The sequence below is a fragment of the Arachis stenosperma genome, chromosome 9, assembly GCF_014773155.1.
Source record: "Arachis stenosperma cultivar V10309 chromosome 9, arast.V10309.gnm1.PFL2, whole genome shotgun sequence".
Lineage (NCBI taxonomy): Eukaryota > Viridiplantae > Streptophyta > Magnoliopsida > Fabales > Fabaceae > Arachis > Arachis stenosperma.
In genome coordinates, this window is record NC_080385.1 from 8847243 (window position 1) to 8865377 (window position 18135).

Sequence of the window (18135 nt, forward strand, 5' to 3'; positions counted from 1 at the left end):
ATTTGAAAAAATCTAAGACTAAGACATTGCTATTTATAATGCAATTGTGAATTAGACTGGTCACTTACAACTTCTAGTTGAGGAGCAGATTGTGAAAGAGGAATTTCATCTCCTTATCCCAGTGTTATACCTTTTTTTGGTGTTGATTTAGGTAGCTTCTTTTTTTTTAGCCTTTTTTTACATTCATAAATAGTATACATCTCAATCTATAGTCAACAATAAAACTCATGAACTCATGTAAACTAATTAACCCTACAAACTACTTACCACAGGATCTAGTATTGTTCCTTCAATACCAATATTCAGATTGTTTTCCTCACCAACCTGGTTCTATGTGGGTCATCATACAGAGATGGCATTTAAATACTTCATCAATCTTTGCAATAACAATTAAATCCCTAACCAATCTATCATGTGACACTTAAATCTTTAACCATTCTAAAAATATGACAAATCGAACTCTAAACCAGCCATACCTGTGTGGTGCTAGCAGAGTCCACTGCTGGAGCAGACTGCTTCAAATTCCTCCTTTCTTTCTTGGTCATAGGCTTTCAATTTGGATCTTTGGGTGGATTGGAGCATGTTTTATAGTAATGACCCGTTTGGCCACACTTGTTACAAGTCACTTCGAATGTCTTTTTGGCTTTGTGGGAATTCATCTCCATCTCCACATAAACGACTTTTCTCTACATTTTTGGACGATGAGCAGCTTTCTTAATTGGGAGAGGTAGTGACTGTGGTGAATCAGTTGGGTTCCAGTATTCTTTACTGTTAGCTGAATTAATGCAGACAGAATAGACTGATCTGATAGCATCCATAGTGACCCATTTATGCACAAAGTCCTCTGGCTTCAACCCCATCTTAGCCATAGCTGCAACCGCATGTCTGCAAGGCATGCCTGCATAAAGATTATGTTAAAAAAATTAAGTATTTAAAGATTTTACATTTGTTAAATAGACCAGCCATATAAGACGATGAATTGTATACCAGTTAGCTGCCACACATTGCAAGTACATGTCTTGCTTTCTAAGTTTACTCCAACTTTGTACCTTTGCATATGAACTTCAAATAGTACTCTATCAGAAACACCAGCCCAGGTTGCTCTTCATTTGGTACTCTTGGGCTTGATAAACTGATCAAGCTTCTTTTGCTGCACAGGGGCCAAGATACCAGTGTGGTTCTCCAGTCTCTTCTTGTGCATAGCCCTTTTGAACTGTTCAGCTTGTAAAAATTGGCCAAGGACATTCTTCACCTGTACAAGCTGCTCTCACCCTCAACTTCTCATTCTTAATGTATAAAACATCTTTACCCTCGTGCACAAAATAATCTTCCAGGGCCTTCTTGAATGATTCCATAGTGGGAAACAATTGTCCAACATTAAATTGGATCTCACCATATTCAGTGTCCTCATCAAAAGTATCATAGGCTGTTTTACCCTCATCTCTAGATGAAACTGGACTGTTGAACACCTCACTTTCATACTCATAAGGTTTCCCATATTCACTATCCAGCTCTGCTGCAGTTGGGTCTGGTACATGATCTTCAGCTCCATTAGCAGCATTTGTTGTATCCTGTCCAGCAAGCCCATGTTGTCTGGAGCTTCTTGGGCCTCCCAGCTCTGGCCCAGGTCCACTGTTCTCCCCCTGCATACCTTGCTTACCAAGCCCCTCCTTTAGCACATGTTTTCTCCTAGCACCATAGTATTTTCTACTAGCCCTTTTCTTAGTTGTTTTAGGGGACATCTTTGGCCCATCTTCTGCTGATTTAGTCCCCTTCTTCTTAGCCACACCATTTTTTTTTTCTTTAGGTGACATCCTCTCTTTAACTCGAGTCTTTTGCTTGTTCTTCTTCTTATTCAAACTGTCATAACTCCCACTGTCATCAGACTCATAACCAAGAGGAGGCGGTTTGTAAGCCTCATCCTCAGCGCTTTCGTATCCATCATCTGAGGAAGATGATGATGACTTAAGGGAATTGCCATCACTGGCAATCACAACGTCCTCCCCAACCCCCTTACCAACTACCTCTAGAAAATCCACAGGATGATCAAAGTAGATGTAAAATTCATCTGTATGTCTGTTCTTATCAATACCCTCCCTCAGTTCATTAATTTCTTTATCCCCATGAATGGCATGAAGGCCAGATTCCATATCAAAGGCAGTCATATCACACCAGTACATTGCCTTAAACTCCACATAGCCTAACTCTTTAAACAAAACAACCAAATCAAAGTAATTAATCACGTCAACATCTATTGGTGGCCATCTATGAACTTTTCTATGCATGTAGATAAGATTTTCTTCACTGTCCTTCGTGAAATTTCCCCTATGGGTGAAACACAGGGGTAACCAAACATTCAGACATCTGAAAAAGTGCAATAAAATTTTGTTAACTCCTAAATAAAAAATTTAAACATGCAACACAGTTTCTTCAATCTTACATCAATTTAAACAGCCAATCCTAATAATCTGTTCTAACTATCAATAATTTTTTAACACATCTCTACACTTTTATTTTATTTAAATACATAAAATTCCTAGGATATGGCAGCAGAAATAATATTTTAACCTCTCTCTACCCCACTAACGTTGAATGCAAACAACAATGGTAGAATGAGGACCACACACAAGCAAAACAGTGAAAGGGACAGTAACGACACCTACCTCAGCAATCACTGCTTTGTGCCGAATCGTCCAACTTCCGTTAACAGCGCCGTCCAACAATCGTCTATGTCTCTGTCAAGAGCTTCGTCAGCAACCTTGTCACCAAGATTTTTACCATTCACCACTGTCTTGATGAAGAAGAGAGCTGTCTGCTAGGATTTAGAGTGTAATTGTATTACAGAGTCAAGGGGTCTTTAGGGGAGAACTTATAAGGCGCGAAACCAAACGACGCCTAGAACCCTCAAAACACCATCGTTTTTGTGTTGTGGACGAGGACAGAAAGGACCCTGTCCATTTCACCTAGCCACGTGGGATTCCATCTTCCACGTAACCACCCGAGCCATTCGTGTCATACCCTCGCCTTCACACGTCAGCAATTTCCGTCGAGCTTTCGCCGTGAAAGTGACAGAAGGACCGAGTTGGCAGACAGAGTACAAGGTCAGGGACCGTAATGGAACGTGTTTTTGGTTAAGGGTCGCCTTGTCATATTGGGAAATGGACAGGGACCGGGTTGGTACTTTACTCTTATTTGTATGTGACTTAACTATTTGGTGTTATGAGACAATATTAATATTGATTGTGGTTATGCTTTAATTTTAGATAATGGTTGATTCTTGTTATAATTTTTTAAGTGAATTTTACTATATGAATTGTGAAATTATGGTTGAAAATTAGGTGATTTTTACATGCTAAAGACCCAATTTTACGTGAATTTTACCCAATTTTCACCTAGTCTAAAGACGTATAAATTTTATCGAATCTAAAATCGAATTAAAATCTAAAAATTAGGCTCGGTATATATTTTGGGTGGAATATAAATTAGACCAAACCGAATAGATTACACTACCACAATTTAAACTCCTAATTCATATTCTCTTTTATTATTATCAGTTAGAAAGCACTTATCCTTCAACTATCACAAAAGACTCTCTACTATCACAATTTTGGTAAAAAGTACTTGACAACTTTGGTTCTCATAGCACCTCATTCCATCTCTGACCCCTTAGTCAAGCCAATTATTATGTTATAAGAAGGACCGTTCTACTTGCATTGGTGTGGGAGTAAGCACCCTATTATAATTTATTTTTTTTAAAAGTATATTATAATAATATTTATTTATTTTTATTAAATTATTAACCTTAATTTTACAATAATATTTTACACATTTTTTAAATTTTGATATATATTTAATTTGAGAATTTTATATTTAATTATTAATTTTTAAATTTAAATAAGATTATAATTATAATGTTCTTTATTTTTAAAAATCAACTTAAAAGGATATCATTTATTTATTGATATTTTTTTTAGTTTGTTTTTTTATAATAATTGCATTAATTAAAAAACTTTTTAAATTATAAATATCATCAAGATGTAATTGTATGGGATGTAAATGTTTAAATAATCGATTAGTGATATATATAAATAGAGAAATATTTTAATTATATTATTAAAAAAAGGTTATTCAATATTTTTAAAATATAAAATTTAAAAAAATAATATTTTAAATTATATATTATTATTTAAATTAGTGTTTTAATATTTTAATTTGATAATTATACATTTTAAAAATTAATCATATTTTATAATAACAAAATATAATTATTATTATTATTGTACTACGTGTATATAAAAAGTAATTATTCGTAAAAATATAATAAAATATAAAATATATATTAAAAAATAAATTAGATAATATATATTTTTATACAATATATAATAAATAATTTAATAATTAATTTTTTATATATACAGAATATTTTTTATAAAAATTATTATTATATATTATATACTTTGTTTTTATCATCGAAATTTTTTGATTTCATCGCTTATTATAAGCCTCTTTTATAAAGACAATTGGTCGAAATAATAATTCGAATTAAACCAATACTGTAATTCAGCAAACTTCATGGGATCAATTATCTATTTGGATTTCATAATTATTTTACGTTAACACACAACAAATATATATGCGGAGAGGGGTAATAGTGAGGTACGTAGGGGCAGGTTTTTTCCTTATTCGATTCTGTCTCGTTCTCTTTATATCTTACTACTATTCATTTCGTCTCTACCCGCAGATAATAGGCTATTCTATTCTAATCTGTCTCCACGGATATCCATTTCGTCTCTATCCGTCCCTATAAAAATTAAATGACATTTTAAATTTTACACATTTATATATAAATTAAGATACAAACTTAAAATTCATAACTAAATTAAAATATAAACATAAAATTCATACAATGTAAAATAACTTGAAATTAAAAATGAGTTCATACAATGTTAAATAACTAAATTAAAATACAAACATAAAGAAATTACATCATTAAAATATAAAAAAGGCTTCAATCCTTATTCTTGATCACTTTCCACATCTTCATCATCATTAAAGGTTTGAAGATCAATATTCGAACCTAAAAATCAAAAGAGATAGCAATTAATATATTAATTACTATGATGTAAAAAATTAACATAAATGAATATTAAATAATATATTACCTTTATTTCCTAAAACTACCCACAACCAACTTTGGCCACACATCAAAGCTTCAATTATGTTTTTTTTGAACTTTTCGCGATGAGGAGAGATTACACGACCACTTGTACTAAAAGCAGATTCAGAAACAACAGTGGATACTGGAATGACATATATATCCTTGACTATTTTTGCCAAAACTTTAAATTTCATTTGATTGTTCTTCTATCATTTTAAAACATTAAAGTTAGGATCATTTGGAGGATAAATTTCTTCCTCAAAGTAATGATCAAACTCAACATTTACACATAAACCCCTTGTCATAAAAATTAAAAATCTAGTCATAAATCATGTTCTCATCACTAAAAAAAATAAAAAATCTGAATCCCTTTGAATCATTCCATTTATGGTTTTTCATTTATCAACCAAATAATTCATCACAAATATCCAAAATCAATTACAGCTGCTGAATTTTTTTAAGTTTCAGAGCATGTAAAACCATAAATGGAAGAGGAAGAGGAAGAGGGTTGCGGCTGAAGAGGAAGAGGGTTGCGGTTGAAAAGGAAGAGGAAGTGACCTTTTGTTCTCTCTTCTCTGTTAAAGTTGGGGTTCAAACCTGAAGGAGTGAAGATAAACTATACGGTTGTAAGAACTGAGAAACCCTAAAATTGTAAGTGTGTATATATTATATGCACTCCGAGACGAGTAGGGGTAGATTTACCCTGACCCCGACTTCGCCCCATCCTGCTCAGCCACCCGCCCCGTTCCGGGTCAGATTTAAACCCATTCCAACTGGATTGAAATGAATCGGATACCTGCGGGTTCGAATACTCCTGCTATTCCTATATACGGGTTAGTTCACGCACATATATATAGAATACATACATTTTCTTAAAACTAATTTATACTGTGTTTGTAATTTTGTCCATGGAGTAAAAACTAAAAATTAAAATATTATTTTTATTCTCAACATAAAGAATAAATTCAAAAATTATTTTAATATTTAAATAATTTTATTTAAATTTTTAATATTTTAAAATAATTTTAATATTATTTTGTTGTTGATAATTTATTAACAGAATTGATGGTAAAATAAAATTATGGTAATTTTAAAATATCAGGGAGTTTAAATAAGATGAAAATATTGTGAATAAAAATGATATGTTACTCGTAGAAAAATGATCAAATCAAATAACAGAGTAGATTTTAACTGAACAAATTGCATTATAACTTTAAGATTTTTATTCATCATGAAATATTTGTAAAATAATTAGTAAATAAAATTTTAAAACAGAAAGAAATGATACATATACAATAAGTATAAATTATACTTTTTTATCTTTAATGTATCGAACTTCTTTAATGTTTAATTTAAATATTATTTTTAACTTTAAAATAAATTTTATTTTTATCCTTTAATAATATCATTTTTTTTCGGTACATAGCTATTCAATTATTTTTTAATCATATCTAAGTAAAGTATTCTTAATCACACTATTTTCATTTTAAGTAATTTTTTTTATTTTACTCTTAAATATTTTTATTCATCATGAAATATTTATAGAATGGCTAGTATATAAAGTTACCAAAAAATAAATAAATAAATAACATAATACATATATAATAAAATATAAATTATACCTTTTTATCATTAATGTATCAAAATTTTTTAATATTTAATTTAATTAAATTTTATTTTTAACTTTAAAATAAATTTTTATTTTATCTTTTAATAATATTTTTTTAATAAATAATTATTTAATTTTTTTAATTATATCTAAATAAATTACTTTTAATTACATTATTTTTATTCTTAATCACTCTACTTTTATTGTAAGTAAATTCATTTTTAATTAACAAAATAAAAAAATAAACTGAATAATTATCTACCATAAAAAATTAAAATTATTAAAAAATAAAATAATTTTTTTTAAAAATTAAAAATAAAATTTAATTAAATTATAATTAAAAAAGGTTGGTATATTAGAAATAAATAAATATAATTTATATTTTATTATATATGTATCATAATTTTTTAAAAAAATTTTCTATTAGTCATTCTATAAATATGAGTCGTAATGCAATTTATTCCAATAAAATTTATTATTATTTTATTTAATTTGATAATTTTTTTAAAAATAATATATTATTTTTATTTTATTTAAATTTTTAATATTTTAAAATTATTTTAATATTATTTTATTATTAATTCTATTAACAAATTATTAATAACAAAATAATATTAATATAATTTAAAATATTAAAATTAAATAAAACGATTTAAATATTAGATACAATTTTAAAAATTAACGTAAATATTAAAGAGAAAATGGATACTTTAATCCAACTAGAGCCAAAAAGCACCTTCCCGAAAAAAGTCAACGTAATTAAGTTATACCCGGTCCACACATGCATATAGGATACACACCTTCATGGAAGCGACATTGACACTTCTTCTCATCCACCGCATTTTTTATTACAATCCAAAAAGAGAAATAAATCTCCGAACTTTATTATAAGGATAATTAATTTTTTACTAAATTTGATAAAAACATTTTTAATATTAATTTTAATTTTATTTTATTTTAAATTTTATACAAATATTTATAAGACTATATATCATAAATAATAATTTAAAATTAAATATAAAATTTATTCTTTCAATATTTATTATTAGTTTAATTAAAATTTATATTATTTTAAATTATTTTATTATTATAATTATACGAATGATAAAATTTTATTAATTTTCTATCAAAATAATACTGTATTCCTAAAGTAATATCAATTTTATTTTATAGATAAACTTTAATACAGATTTTAATTCTAAATTAATTTATTTTTTAAAAATATTAAAAACAATACCCTAAAACTACTCCATTAAAAATGCTCTAAATCCTCAATCTTTTTAAATAGAAGACATAAATGATAATATAGATTCTTTTGGCAATGAATTGAATGCAGTATAAAAAGATCTATAAGTACCCATTTACAAAAATAAATTCTTCTTTCTTTTAATTAAATTTGATAAAGAGATTTAAGAAAATTATTAAAGAATTTTCAAAATTTATATTATTTTTTATTATTATTAATTAATAATCAATATTTAAAAATATATTTTTAAGTATATTATTAAATCAATAAATTAAAAAAATTGATTGATAATTAAAAATAATAGATAAAAATAATAAATTCTAATAATCTTTTAATATTTTTTTAAATTTAATACGAAGCTTTTCTCCGTGACGCAGCTTGCTAGTTAGGAGCATGCTTGTGTTGCTGTGTTTGCCACTTTGCCGTCATTTGCATTGCAAATATCCATCTATTTTCAAGTATTATTTTTTTTTCCCCTAATATTTGGTGCGTTAAGTGAAAGGAGGAACAAAATCATTGAAATATATAAGTAGCCAATTAAGCCAAATGATATCTATCTAAATTTTAAATTAAAAATTTTGTAATTTAAAAATTTAAACCAATAATTGTTTCTAAAATCGAATAAACCGATTAAATCTAAATCACAATAATTTAAACTGAATTCAATTAAAAATAATTTTAGATCCATATAATGCAAATATCAATTCAAATCCATAAAATTTCAGTACGAGACAAATCGATATAATTTAAATCATAACCAATTATATTCATTTTACTCTTTAAATCAATCTAAATCATATCGAAAATATCATTTTTTTTTAGTTGTTCAATTATAACTATAAATAAGATAGGTATAAACATAGGTGAAAATTCAACTGCAATTAATTTCACGTGAAGTTAATAATAATCAAGAGTTATTATATAAAAATTTAGTCAATTAAATTATTTAACAGCTTTTAACTATTAATTTTACATGAAATTAACTGCACCTAATTTCACCATAAATATATCTTATTTTTACAATAAACAAGTTAATGAGATGTATAATATGTTAGTGTTGCAAGTGTACAGAGTGTTGAAGCTAATCTCACATCAAATAAAACAAGGAAGAGTGAGAAATTTATAAGATGAGAGACCTATTAATTTGATACCTTAAGATTTTGAGTTGAATATGATGTTTTCTTATCTTATGTTATCTCATTTAATTCCTCCCAAAAATCACTCCGATCAAAAACTCTCTACGGTTTGTAAAAAAATTTATATACTAGCATTAAACCGTATTTTCCTTCCTTTATTTCCTTTTGTTATCAAGAATATCAAAATAAACGAACATGTTTTGCTTTATTCTACAATAATGTAAAACTCTGAGTACTTTTAGTGTTTTACACATCTATTCTAACAAAAAAAAAAAAAAAACCTGAAACCCTTTATTATGATCTAAAAGCCGAATATGGGCACATGCAGAATCTACTAAAAATCTAAAACACAACTGGCACAATAAAAGATAGAAAAGAAAGACAAACTACATGCCTAAAATAAAGGCGAGTTTGTGACATGAACTTTTAAGGAGAAGAAAAAAAGCCTCATCACAAAAACACCCTCCAAAAATAGATTGAAATAAATATATAAAAGAAAAAAAAAGGGGGTTACACATGGTATTTTTCCCTTCAAGAGAGAAACCAAGCAACAACATCATCATCATTTTGTTTCTCACTACTATCCATGTTTTCCCCCAACTTCATGCAGTCACTTTCCCAATCATCATCATCTTTCCACAGCCACGTCAGCAAATTTTCTTTCTGCTCCAAATAACAACCCTCTGATGACTCACTATTATTATTATTATTCATTAACTCCATAACACTCTCCCAATCCAAATATTCATCTAACCCTAAATTATTCCACTCTTCACTATTATTATTATTATTATTATTATTATTATTATTATTATTATTATTGATTTCAATATCTTCATTTAAGTTGTGAACCCCACATACAATTTCTTCCAACATGAAATTGTCCAACATGTCATCAAGGCTCAACGCCCCACCGCCATTATTATTAATATTATTAGTAAGATCTTCAACTTGTTCATCATATGGTCCTAACAACGTGTCCTTCTTTTCTTTCTCATACGTAGTAGGGCACTGAACTTTTTCTTTTTCCTTTTCTTCTTCTTGTTCTTTTTCCACCCCATTATTATTGTTGTTGTTAGGGTCCAAATCCAACACCATGAGATCCTCAACAGTGTTGCAAAAACCCTCACTCTCAAGCGAAGGAGTTGGTGGAGTTGGAACAGCATCATCTTCTTTTTCTCGGGGGCTGAGTTGGCGAAGGGCAATTTCGTCTTTTTGATTATTTTGGTTGTTATTAATATTATTATTATTATTGTTACCCTTATTGTTGTGTATGTAGGTTTTGTTCTTCTTCATGGCCCAACGGCTTGTTCTACCAGGTTTAGGCTTTGGATAAACGGGAACATTGTTGGGTGTATCGGTGGACCCTATGTGGGTGGTGTCTAGGCTAGTTGCTCTCCGAAAACTGTAGATTTTCCTACTCAAGTGAGAGTTCCAATAGTTCTTGATTTCATTGTCTGTTCTTCCCGGCAAATGACTCGCTATCAAAGACCACCTAAAATCAAAATTATTCAAGGAAGTTAGAGATATAATTATTTATATATTTTTTTGTTGGTTTAATTTTTTAAAAGAAGCATATGGATATAAGAAATAACAAACAAGATTAGAAAACAAATTTAGCACAAGACAAGTTAAAAGAGAAAATAATTCTATGAAAAATTTTAAATAAATTTAAAAAATATATTACTTGAGAGACATATTCAAAAAATAATTATTTATGTATTTTTTTTAAATTTAATTTTGATGCTTGTACTATCAATATAAAACTGTTTTATACATATATCTAATCAAATAACATTACAATAATAAAAATAACGATTTTTTATATTAATAGTGTGAATTATTATCTAATAAAACAATTGTGATTGTAGGACTGTCAGTATATTAAAATTAAATTCTTTTTTCTTACTATTAATTAGTTTAAGATTTTGAAAAAAATAATATTATGATACAAATAAATAAATTAATAAATAAATATTTCGTTCAACATTAATTAATTTCTTATTTTACATTATTTGCTATTTTTTGTCTTTTAGTTTGATGCCAACTAATGTATATTACTCTTCTGTACTGTATATTTTAGAAGATATATATGTACATACATATAAGACGAAAATGAGTTGTGTTATGTAAAAGTTTTATATGATTTTTTTAAGAAGTTATTTTTTCTGTTGATTATATTCGATATAGTGCAAAACTTCTATATATTAATAATCATGTATCAAAATTATTTTTTTATATTTTGTTTTATTAATTTTATACTATTTATATGGTTTTATTGCTTACTTGGTTATGATAAGGGAATTTTATTTTAAGTGTATATAATTATGAGAAATTTTCATACGAAATAATATTTATCATGTTGTTATATAGTATTTCTTTCATTTTAAAATAATTATTGTTTTAATTACTTTCGTTTATTAAAAAATTAATGTATCTAGATAAATAATTAATTTAAATACGTTAATTTTTTAATGAATTCAAAAAATAAAAGCGACAGTTATTTTAAAATGGAAAGAGTAAATCAACAAGGATGGTTTGATGAGTAAATAATTATAAAATTATAATAATTTTATCTAAATGTGAGAAGGAAATTAAATTTAAATTATCCTATAAAATTTTTGAGAAGTTTCAATAACTATTTGCGGTACGATTAAAAATAATGTTATATTGTCACATGAAAAAATATGGGTTAGCTCCATTAATAACTAATTATTCACTAAATCACGAACAAAAGAGTTGACATAACAACAACAACAACAAAGTTTTGATTTGACAATAATAATAACTCTAAGAGTATTAAATTCAATTTATGACGAGAGTTTTGATCAGAAAATTCAACAATTGAGACCTATTGTCATTATATAAAATATATATAAATAGGAAAAGTATAGGGTACCAACATATTATCTGCTAACTTCTGCCAACTCTTATTTATATTTGTGTTTCATGGAAGTGTATTCGTAGATGTGTCTAATAATTAATATATTTTAAATACATATATAAAGAGACACATCCAAAAAATATATCTATAAACACTTCTATTAAACACAGTTATAAAAAAGACATTTTTATTAGACACATCTACGAACACACTTCCATGAAACACAATTATAAATAAGAGTTGGCAGAAGTTGGCAGATATGCTGTTGGTAACGTAGCGGAACCGATATAAATAACTGGGGCCTATTGATGACTAATTGTCGTCATCACTCTGTTATTATATATTAATAATATATATTTTGATTTAACATACAGTATATTAGTAGTTAAAAAAAATGAAGGTTGCAGTTTCTGATATTACAAAATTTCTCATGTTGTAGAGTATCTGAGAAGTAGAAAATAGAAATATTTCTATAAAACATTGTATTTTGAGTATTATCACTTTATTGAGTAGCTAGTGGAATTAATATTCTATATATCCTATGATATTTAGGTGATAAATAGTTTTTGTTAGAGAGATATTTATTTATATTATTTTTTTATCAATTTAAATTTTTAAAATAACTGATATTATAACATAGTATAAAAGTTTTATTTTAAAAAATTTAAAATTTGATTTTTACAAAATTTTAAATATTAAAAAATAATATAAAATAAAGTTAAATTTTTAGAAGTAGCGATATCACAATAGATGCATTTTTTATGCATGTACAAATCTCATCAAATAGGTTAAATATATATTATTGAATGTAGTCAATTTAATTATAATTTTTTTTTACATTCGTTTATGATATGAGTCAGTTCACAATTAATAATTAACATTTCAACTGAAACACTTTAATTCTTTTTACTATACCAAAAGAACATTCATGATGCATGCGTCTGTCGGCGCAGTTTTATTCACACTTTATTTATTTATTTATTTATTAAAAGTATTATTCACTAAGAAACATAGTAGCCACATATACATTAATGTATATGTCATATGAGATGTGTCAACTTGTCAACTACCTTCAGTGAAAGAATTGAATCGAACGGATCCGTTCAACTTGCTTAATCGAAAATTAATTATTATATTTATTTAATTTAAAATAAAAATTATTTGACAATAAACTAATTTAAAAAAAAGATAAATTAACAAATCAGTTAATAAATATGATTAATTAATTTAGAATAATAAATAATAAAAATTATATATTATATATATAAATATTTTTTATTTTATTTAATTAAATTTTAATTGAAATTTTAAATTTTAAATTTTACCGATTCGATGAGTCATTCGATTCTCATTGATTTTAGTTCTTGTATAATATGACGTTTGTCTAAAATGATTATTTTACTCTCTCATATATTATTTCCTTACACATCATAATTATATATTAGAATTGATTCAATGCTAATGTAATAGACTTTTTTTTACACGAAATTTTAATCGCAAAAGGAATACTATTAGTTTATATAAATTAAATGAATTAAGTTAATTAGTGGTACATTTGTTATTATTTCATCGTAACACTATCATATAATAAATTAGATCTATATTTTAAAAATTTGAAAACATTATATATAAAAGTTGTAATAACTAAAGTTTCCATAAGTGTACTAAACATAAATACAATAAAAACATTATTTCAGACAGATTTAACAATTTCTTTTATCAATAAATACTACTTTAACATAATAATAATTTTAGTTGAAGAATATGGGAGAATTTATCATAATTTTAAGAAAAATAATTACAAAATAATATGACTTGGCTTGTTTCATCGTATATCTTTTCCTTGACCCATAATAATTGCGATACTGTTTATATAATGCACGAGTCACTGTTTAGTTCTATATTTTGCAACAAAACACTTTACTCAAATTAGCAATTTTATATTAAAAAACAAACCAAGTACATGTCTATAATTGTTGTCTCATAACTATTAAAAGTGTGTACAAGACTCTGCAATTACAAATAATAACATTACCATCATAAATGGGAAAAAAATTATAAAAAATAAACCATATATCAATTTTGATTTATTTTATTCATTTGAAAACCATTCTAATAAATTCACATTTTATGCTGGTTGTCACATCGAACATAATAGCTATCTTTTCCTGGGTCTTTCTATTTTGTTCCAACTTAAGATCAATCATTTCTAACTTATTCAAGAGTTTTTGTTTTGTATATTGAAAAAGTTAGATACCTTTAATATAAAGTGGGAGGTTCTTGATAGAAGTCTCAATCTCCTATTATTACGGATAAACTATAAAGACACCAGCCGAATTTTCTCCATGAAAATAATATGAACCGTTTGCGGTCATTTATTTAGGGTCAATTTGGATTCTGTTTTAAAAAAAGTATTTATTTCTTTTTATTTTTTAAAAAAAAATTAATAGACACAAATTATTTTATATTTAAATAATTTTTTTTAAAAAATTTAATATTAAAAATATTTTTTAATTTTGTTTTTTTTAAAGTAAGGTATTACTAGTTTTTTTTAAAAAAAATTATTTTGTAATAAAAATACTTTTTTTTTAAAATACATAACCAAATAAATTTTAAATTAAATAAAAATATTTTTTTTACTAAAAAAACTAATCCAAACTAATACTTAGTGATATTATAATTAAAGAAATGGTTTTTTCTTTTTTTTTACTCCTGTAGATGTTAAATTTTCAGAGAGATTATATTCCAAGATGTATTATTATTAACTGAGAGTTTTTAAGTTATACAAAAGTGTTTTTCCACACTAGTAGTACAAATGACTAGAAAATTGCCACACATTTTTACTATTAGATTCATTCATGTGACCATTTTGTTAAGATAAATAAAAATAAAAATGTTTAGAAAAAAATAAAAAACAATTTAAAGTTACTGTATTTTTTATTTATTAAGTACTATTAATTATAATAAATTAATAATATTAGACAAAATAAGTATAATTATAAATATTATAGGTGTGAAGTTATAAATATTAAATTAAATATAATAAAAATTAATTATTCTGTTAGTTTTTATAATTTTATCAAATTTGTTAAATCTCTATAAATATTAAATTAAATATTTAGTTAATTCTAATATTTTTTTACTAAATAAGATCTAAATAAAAAATTAAAAACAATATAGGTCAGAAATCTAATTAAAAAGATTATAAAAACCTAATTATAAATTTAATAAAATTATAAAAACTAACAAAATATTAAATTATACAATAACTTTAAATTATTTTCTTTTTATCGTTAAAAAAACATATTTTACTTATTTTTAGAGATATAATTATTTATATATTATTTTTATTAATTCACGTTTTCAAGAAAAGTACTTCTTGACACTTCTTAGAATTATAAATTTTGTGCACTTTTATCTTTACACTTTTAGAATTTTGCAAATTGACTGCTCATATATATATATATATATATATATATATATATATATATATATATATATATATATTTCAATTATCAAATTAATTTTTAAATGACTAAATTATCTTTAAGACAAAAGTGCTGATGTAGGAGTTTACACGTCATTCTTAAAACTAAAAAGTTCATAGTAAAATCAACCCATGACATAAAGTTTACACGATAAAACATAATATTTTATTTCGTTAATTTTTATTATTTTTGTAAATGTGTTCCAGTTAATTAGTAGCAGTAATTTTTTACTTATTTTTGTTCTTAAATTTTAAAATATAATTTTTAGTTATTACGAATTATTAATTTTTATTTGCGAACTTAAAAAAATAAATTAACTATTTTATTAAAATTGAAGTTGGCACAAACCTGTTGCCAAAAGTTGTATGCAACTTGACAATGAGATCTTCCTCTTCAGAAGAAATGTTGCCTCTCTTAAGCCCAGCTTTCAAATAATTAATCCATCTTAATCTGCAACTCTTTCCACACCTTAATAATCCTTCAAATACAGCATCCCCAAAAAAATTATATGTAAGACACAGAACTATGAAACCATGCACTAATAATGTGACAATAATTTACTTTAAAAATGAGAGACGAAAACTGTTAGATAACAATTTAATTAAATATATCAATTTATTTAATAATTTTTATATATTTATCAATTTTATTAAAAAAAACTTTATGCATATTTGATCAAATCACACTTAATTATATATTTTAAGATAATTTTTACTCTCAAATTATAATTTAATGACCACTGATAAATAATTAAAGGAATTTTCTTAAGAAAAAATTTCTTCTCAATCAAACCAAATTATATTTTACCAACTATATATATAAACAAGACTACTCATAGAATTCAATAAAATTTAATAATTATGTATAATTAAAAAAAACCCAAAAAAGATAATAAAAAAATTGTCCCAATCAACTAAAAATAGTACTAACGAGGTAATAATATAAGTAGAACAGAGAGAAAAAAATAAAATAAAATAAATTGATTATGTTATTGTTACCTCTACATACCTGCATTTTTGGGCAATGACCTCCATGAACCTTCACCGTTGACTTGAATATACTTTGTTAATAGTTCATCCTCTTCTTCTGTCCACCTTCCCTTTTTCAACCCCACTTTCTCACAACAAGGAGCCCTTCCCATATTTCTATATAGGATTAATTAATTTGATTTTTATACCACATAAAAATCAAATTAATTAATGGCTATATTATTTACTATAGCATTACTTGATTTCTCAACAAATAATAATAAAGGTGTATATATATGGAAGGTATATAAGTGATTTGTGTATTGTCTGTTTGTGTGTGTTGGTTTTGGTGTTTGAAGGGAGCAAAGCAAAGCGAGGCACTCGTGCTAGTTGCTTTATGGTGTTGGAAGTGAAATAAAAAGACACAAAGGAGTGTAAGTGATTTATAGGAGAGGCAAATGGGGGTCCACTACCTATCAAACTATGGGGAAGAAGAACTTTTTTCGGTTATTAGGTTAAATATTTAATGTATTTAATACAAAATATATAAATATTTTTTTGAAATTTCTTTTAAGAATAAAAGTAAGTTGCCTTTTCTTTGTCTTTTTCTTCTTTTTCTTTTTTTTTTTTATTTTAAAAAATAAGTGTAAATAGGCTTTTAAAAAAATTTAAAAGTCAATAAAATTTATTACTTTCAGTCATTATTTTTTTTTTGAATTTAGTAATTTAATAATATACTTTTAACTCATATTTTTAAACATTATTACCTAACTGCTGACTAAAATAATAAATTCGACTAACTTTTTAGTATTTTTTTTTTTAGTTTTAGGATGATGAATTCAGTTATATAGGAACAAAAATAATAGTTAAACCAAAGTTTTTGGTGTTATATATGAATATGGTTAACTTTGTCATGAAACTATTAATCTTAAAAGGTTAAGTTGATAGGAGAAGATAACACTAATAGTTATATTTCTAATATTCTTCCTCAAGCAAGAGCCTCTCTTTTGGGTTTGCTTGATTTGCTATCTTTTTCATTTTTTTGGGTTTACTAAAGATCGAACTTTTGACCTTTCGGGCATAGAGTTCTGATACCATGTCATGAAATTACTCATCCCAAAAATTTAAGTTAATAGGAGAAGGTAACACCAATGGTTATATCTCTAACAAACTTAACTATAAATTTTGTACCGGTAATTGCTATGGTATTTAAAAAATTATGTTTAACTTATAAAAAAATTTTAAAAATTAATATTTAATTTAAAAAATATAAAAATAAATAATTTTTAAAATTTGCTATAAAAATAATAAGTTAAGTAAAATTTATATACTAATTCATAAATACTATAAAATTAGTCTTCTGTTATTATTGATTTAATAAACTACTCAATTTCATAAAAAATAAATAATAAAAAATTATAGATAATGATAACTACTAATTTTATATTAATTTTCCTTTCCTTTAAGAAAAACAATATATTTAATTAATTTTTTATTTTTTGTATTAATAGTAAAGTCTTACGTCAGTTAAGACTTAAGAGAGAAGTGTTGAGACTTAGACCTCTCTTTTGTTAACATCTTTTATGGATGAATGTGAAAGGTTTTCTCGTCACTTACTATTAAAAATTGCAAAATTTAACGTGCCA

At 25.4% G+C, this 18135-nt stretch overlaps 1 protein-coding gene across 1 annotated transcript; it reads right to left on the reverse strand.

The window, feature by feature from the left end:
• Window positions 1–9680: 9680 nt before the first annotated feature.
• Window positions 9681–16873, reverse strand: LOC130949007 (myb-related protein 330-like). Its single transcript, XM_057877848.1, has 3 exons — window positions 16530–16873; window positions 15870–15999; window positions 9681–10644 (listed from the first exon to the last, which is right to left on the reverse strand). Exons 1-3 carry the CDS (start codon window positions 16660–16662, stop codon window positions 9681–9683), a joined length of 1227 nt encoding a protein of 408 aa, XP_057733831.1. The 5' UTR covers window positions 16663–16873.
• Between the last annotated feature and the right edge of the window lie 1262 nt (window positions 16874–18135).

Bases quoted from the DNA above. Each gene is read 5' to 3' on its own strand.
- LOC130949007 (XM_057877848.1), bottom strand. From the start codon at position 16,662: ATGGGAAGGGCTCCTTGTTGTGAGAAAGTGGGGTTGAAAAAGGGAAGG. The intron at 16,000-16,529 runs GTATGTAGAGGT...CTGTATTTGAAG, and splicing joins GTCATTGCCCAAAAATGCAG to GATTATTAAGGTGTGGAAAG. The intron at 10,645-15,869 runs GTTTGTGCCAAC...TTTTGATTTTAG, and splicing joins CATACAACTTTTGGCAACAG to GTGGTCTTTGATAGCGAGTC.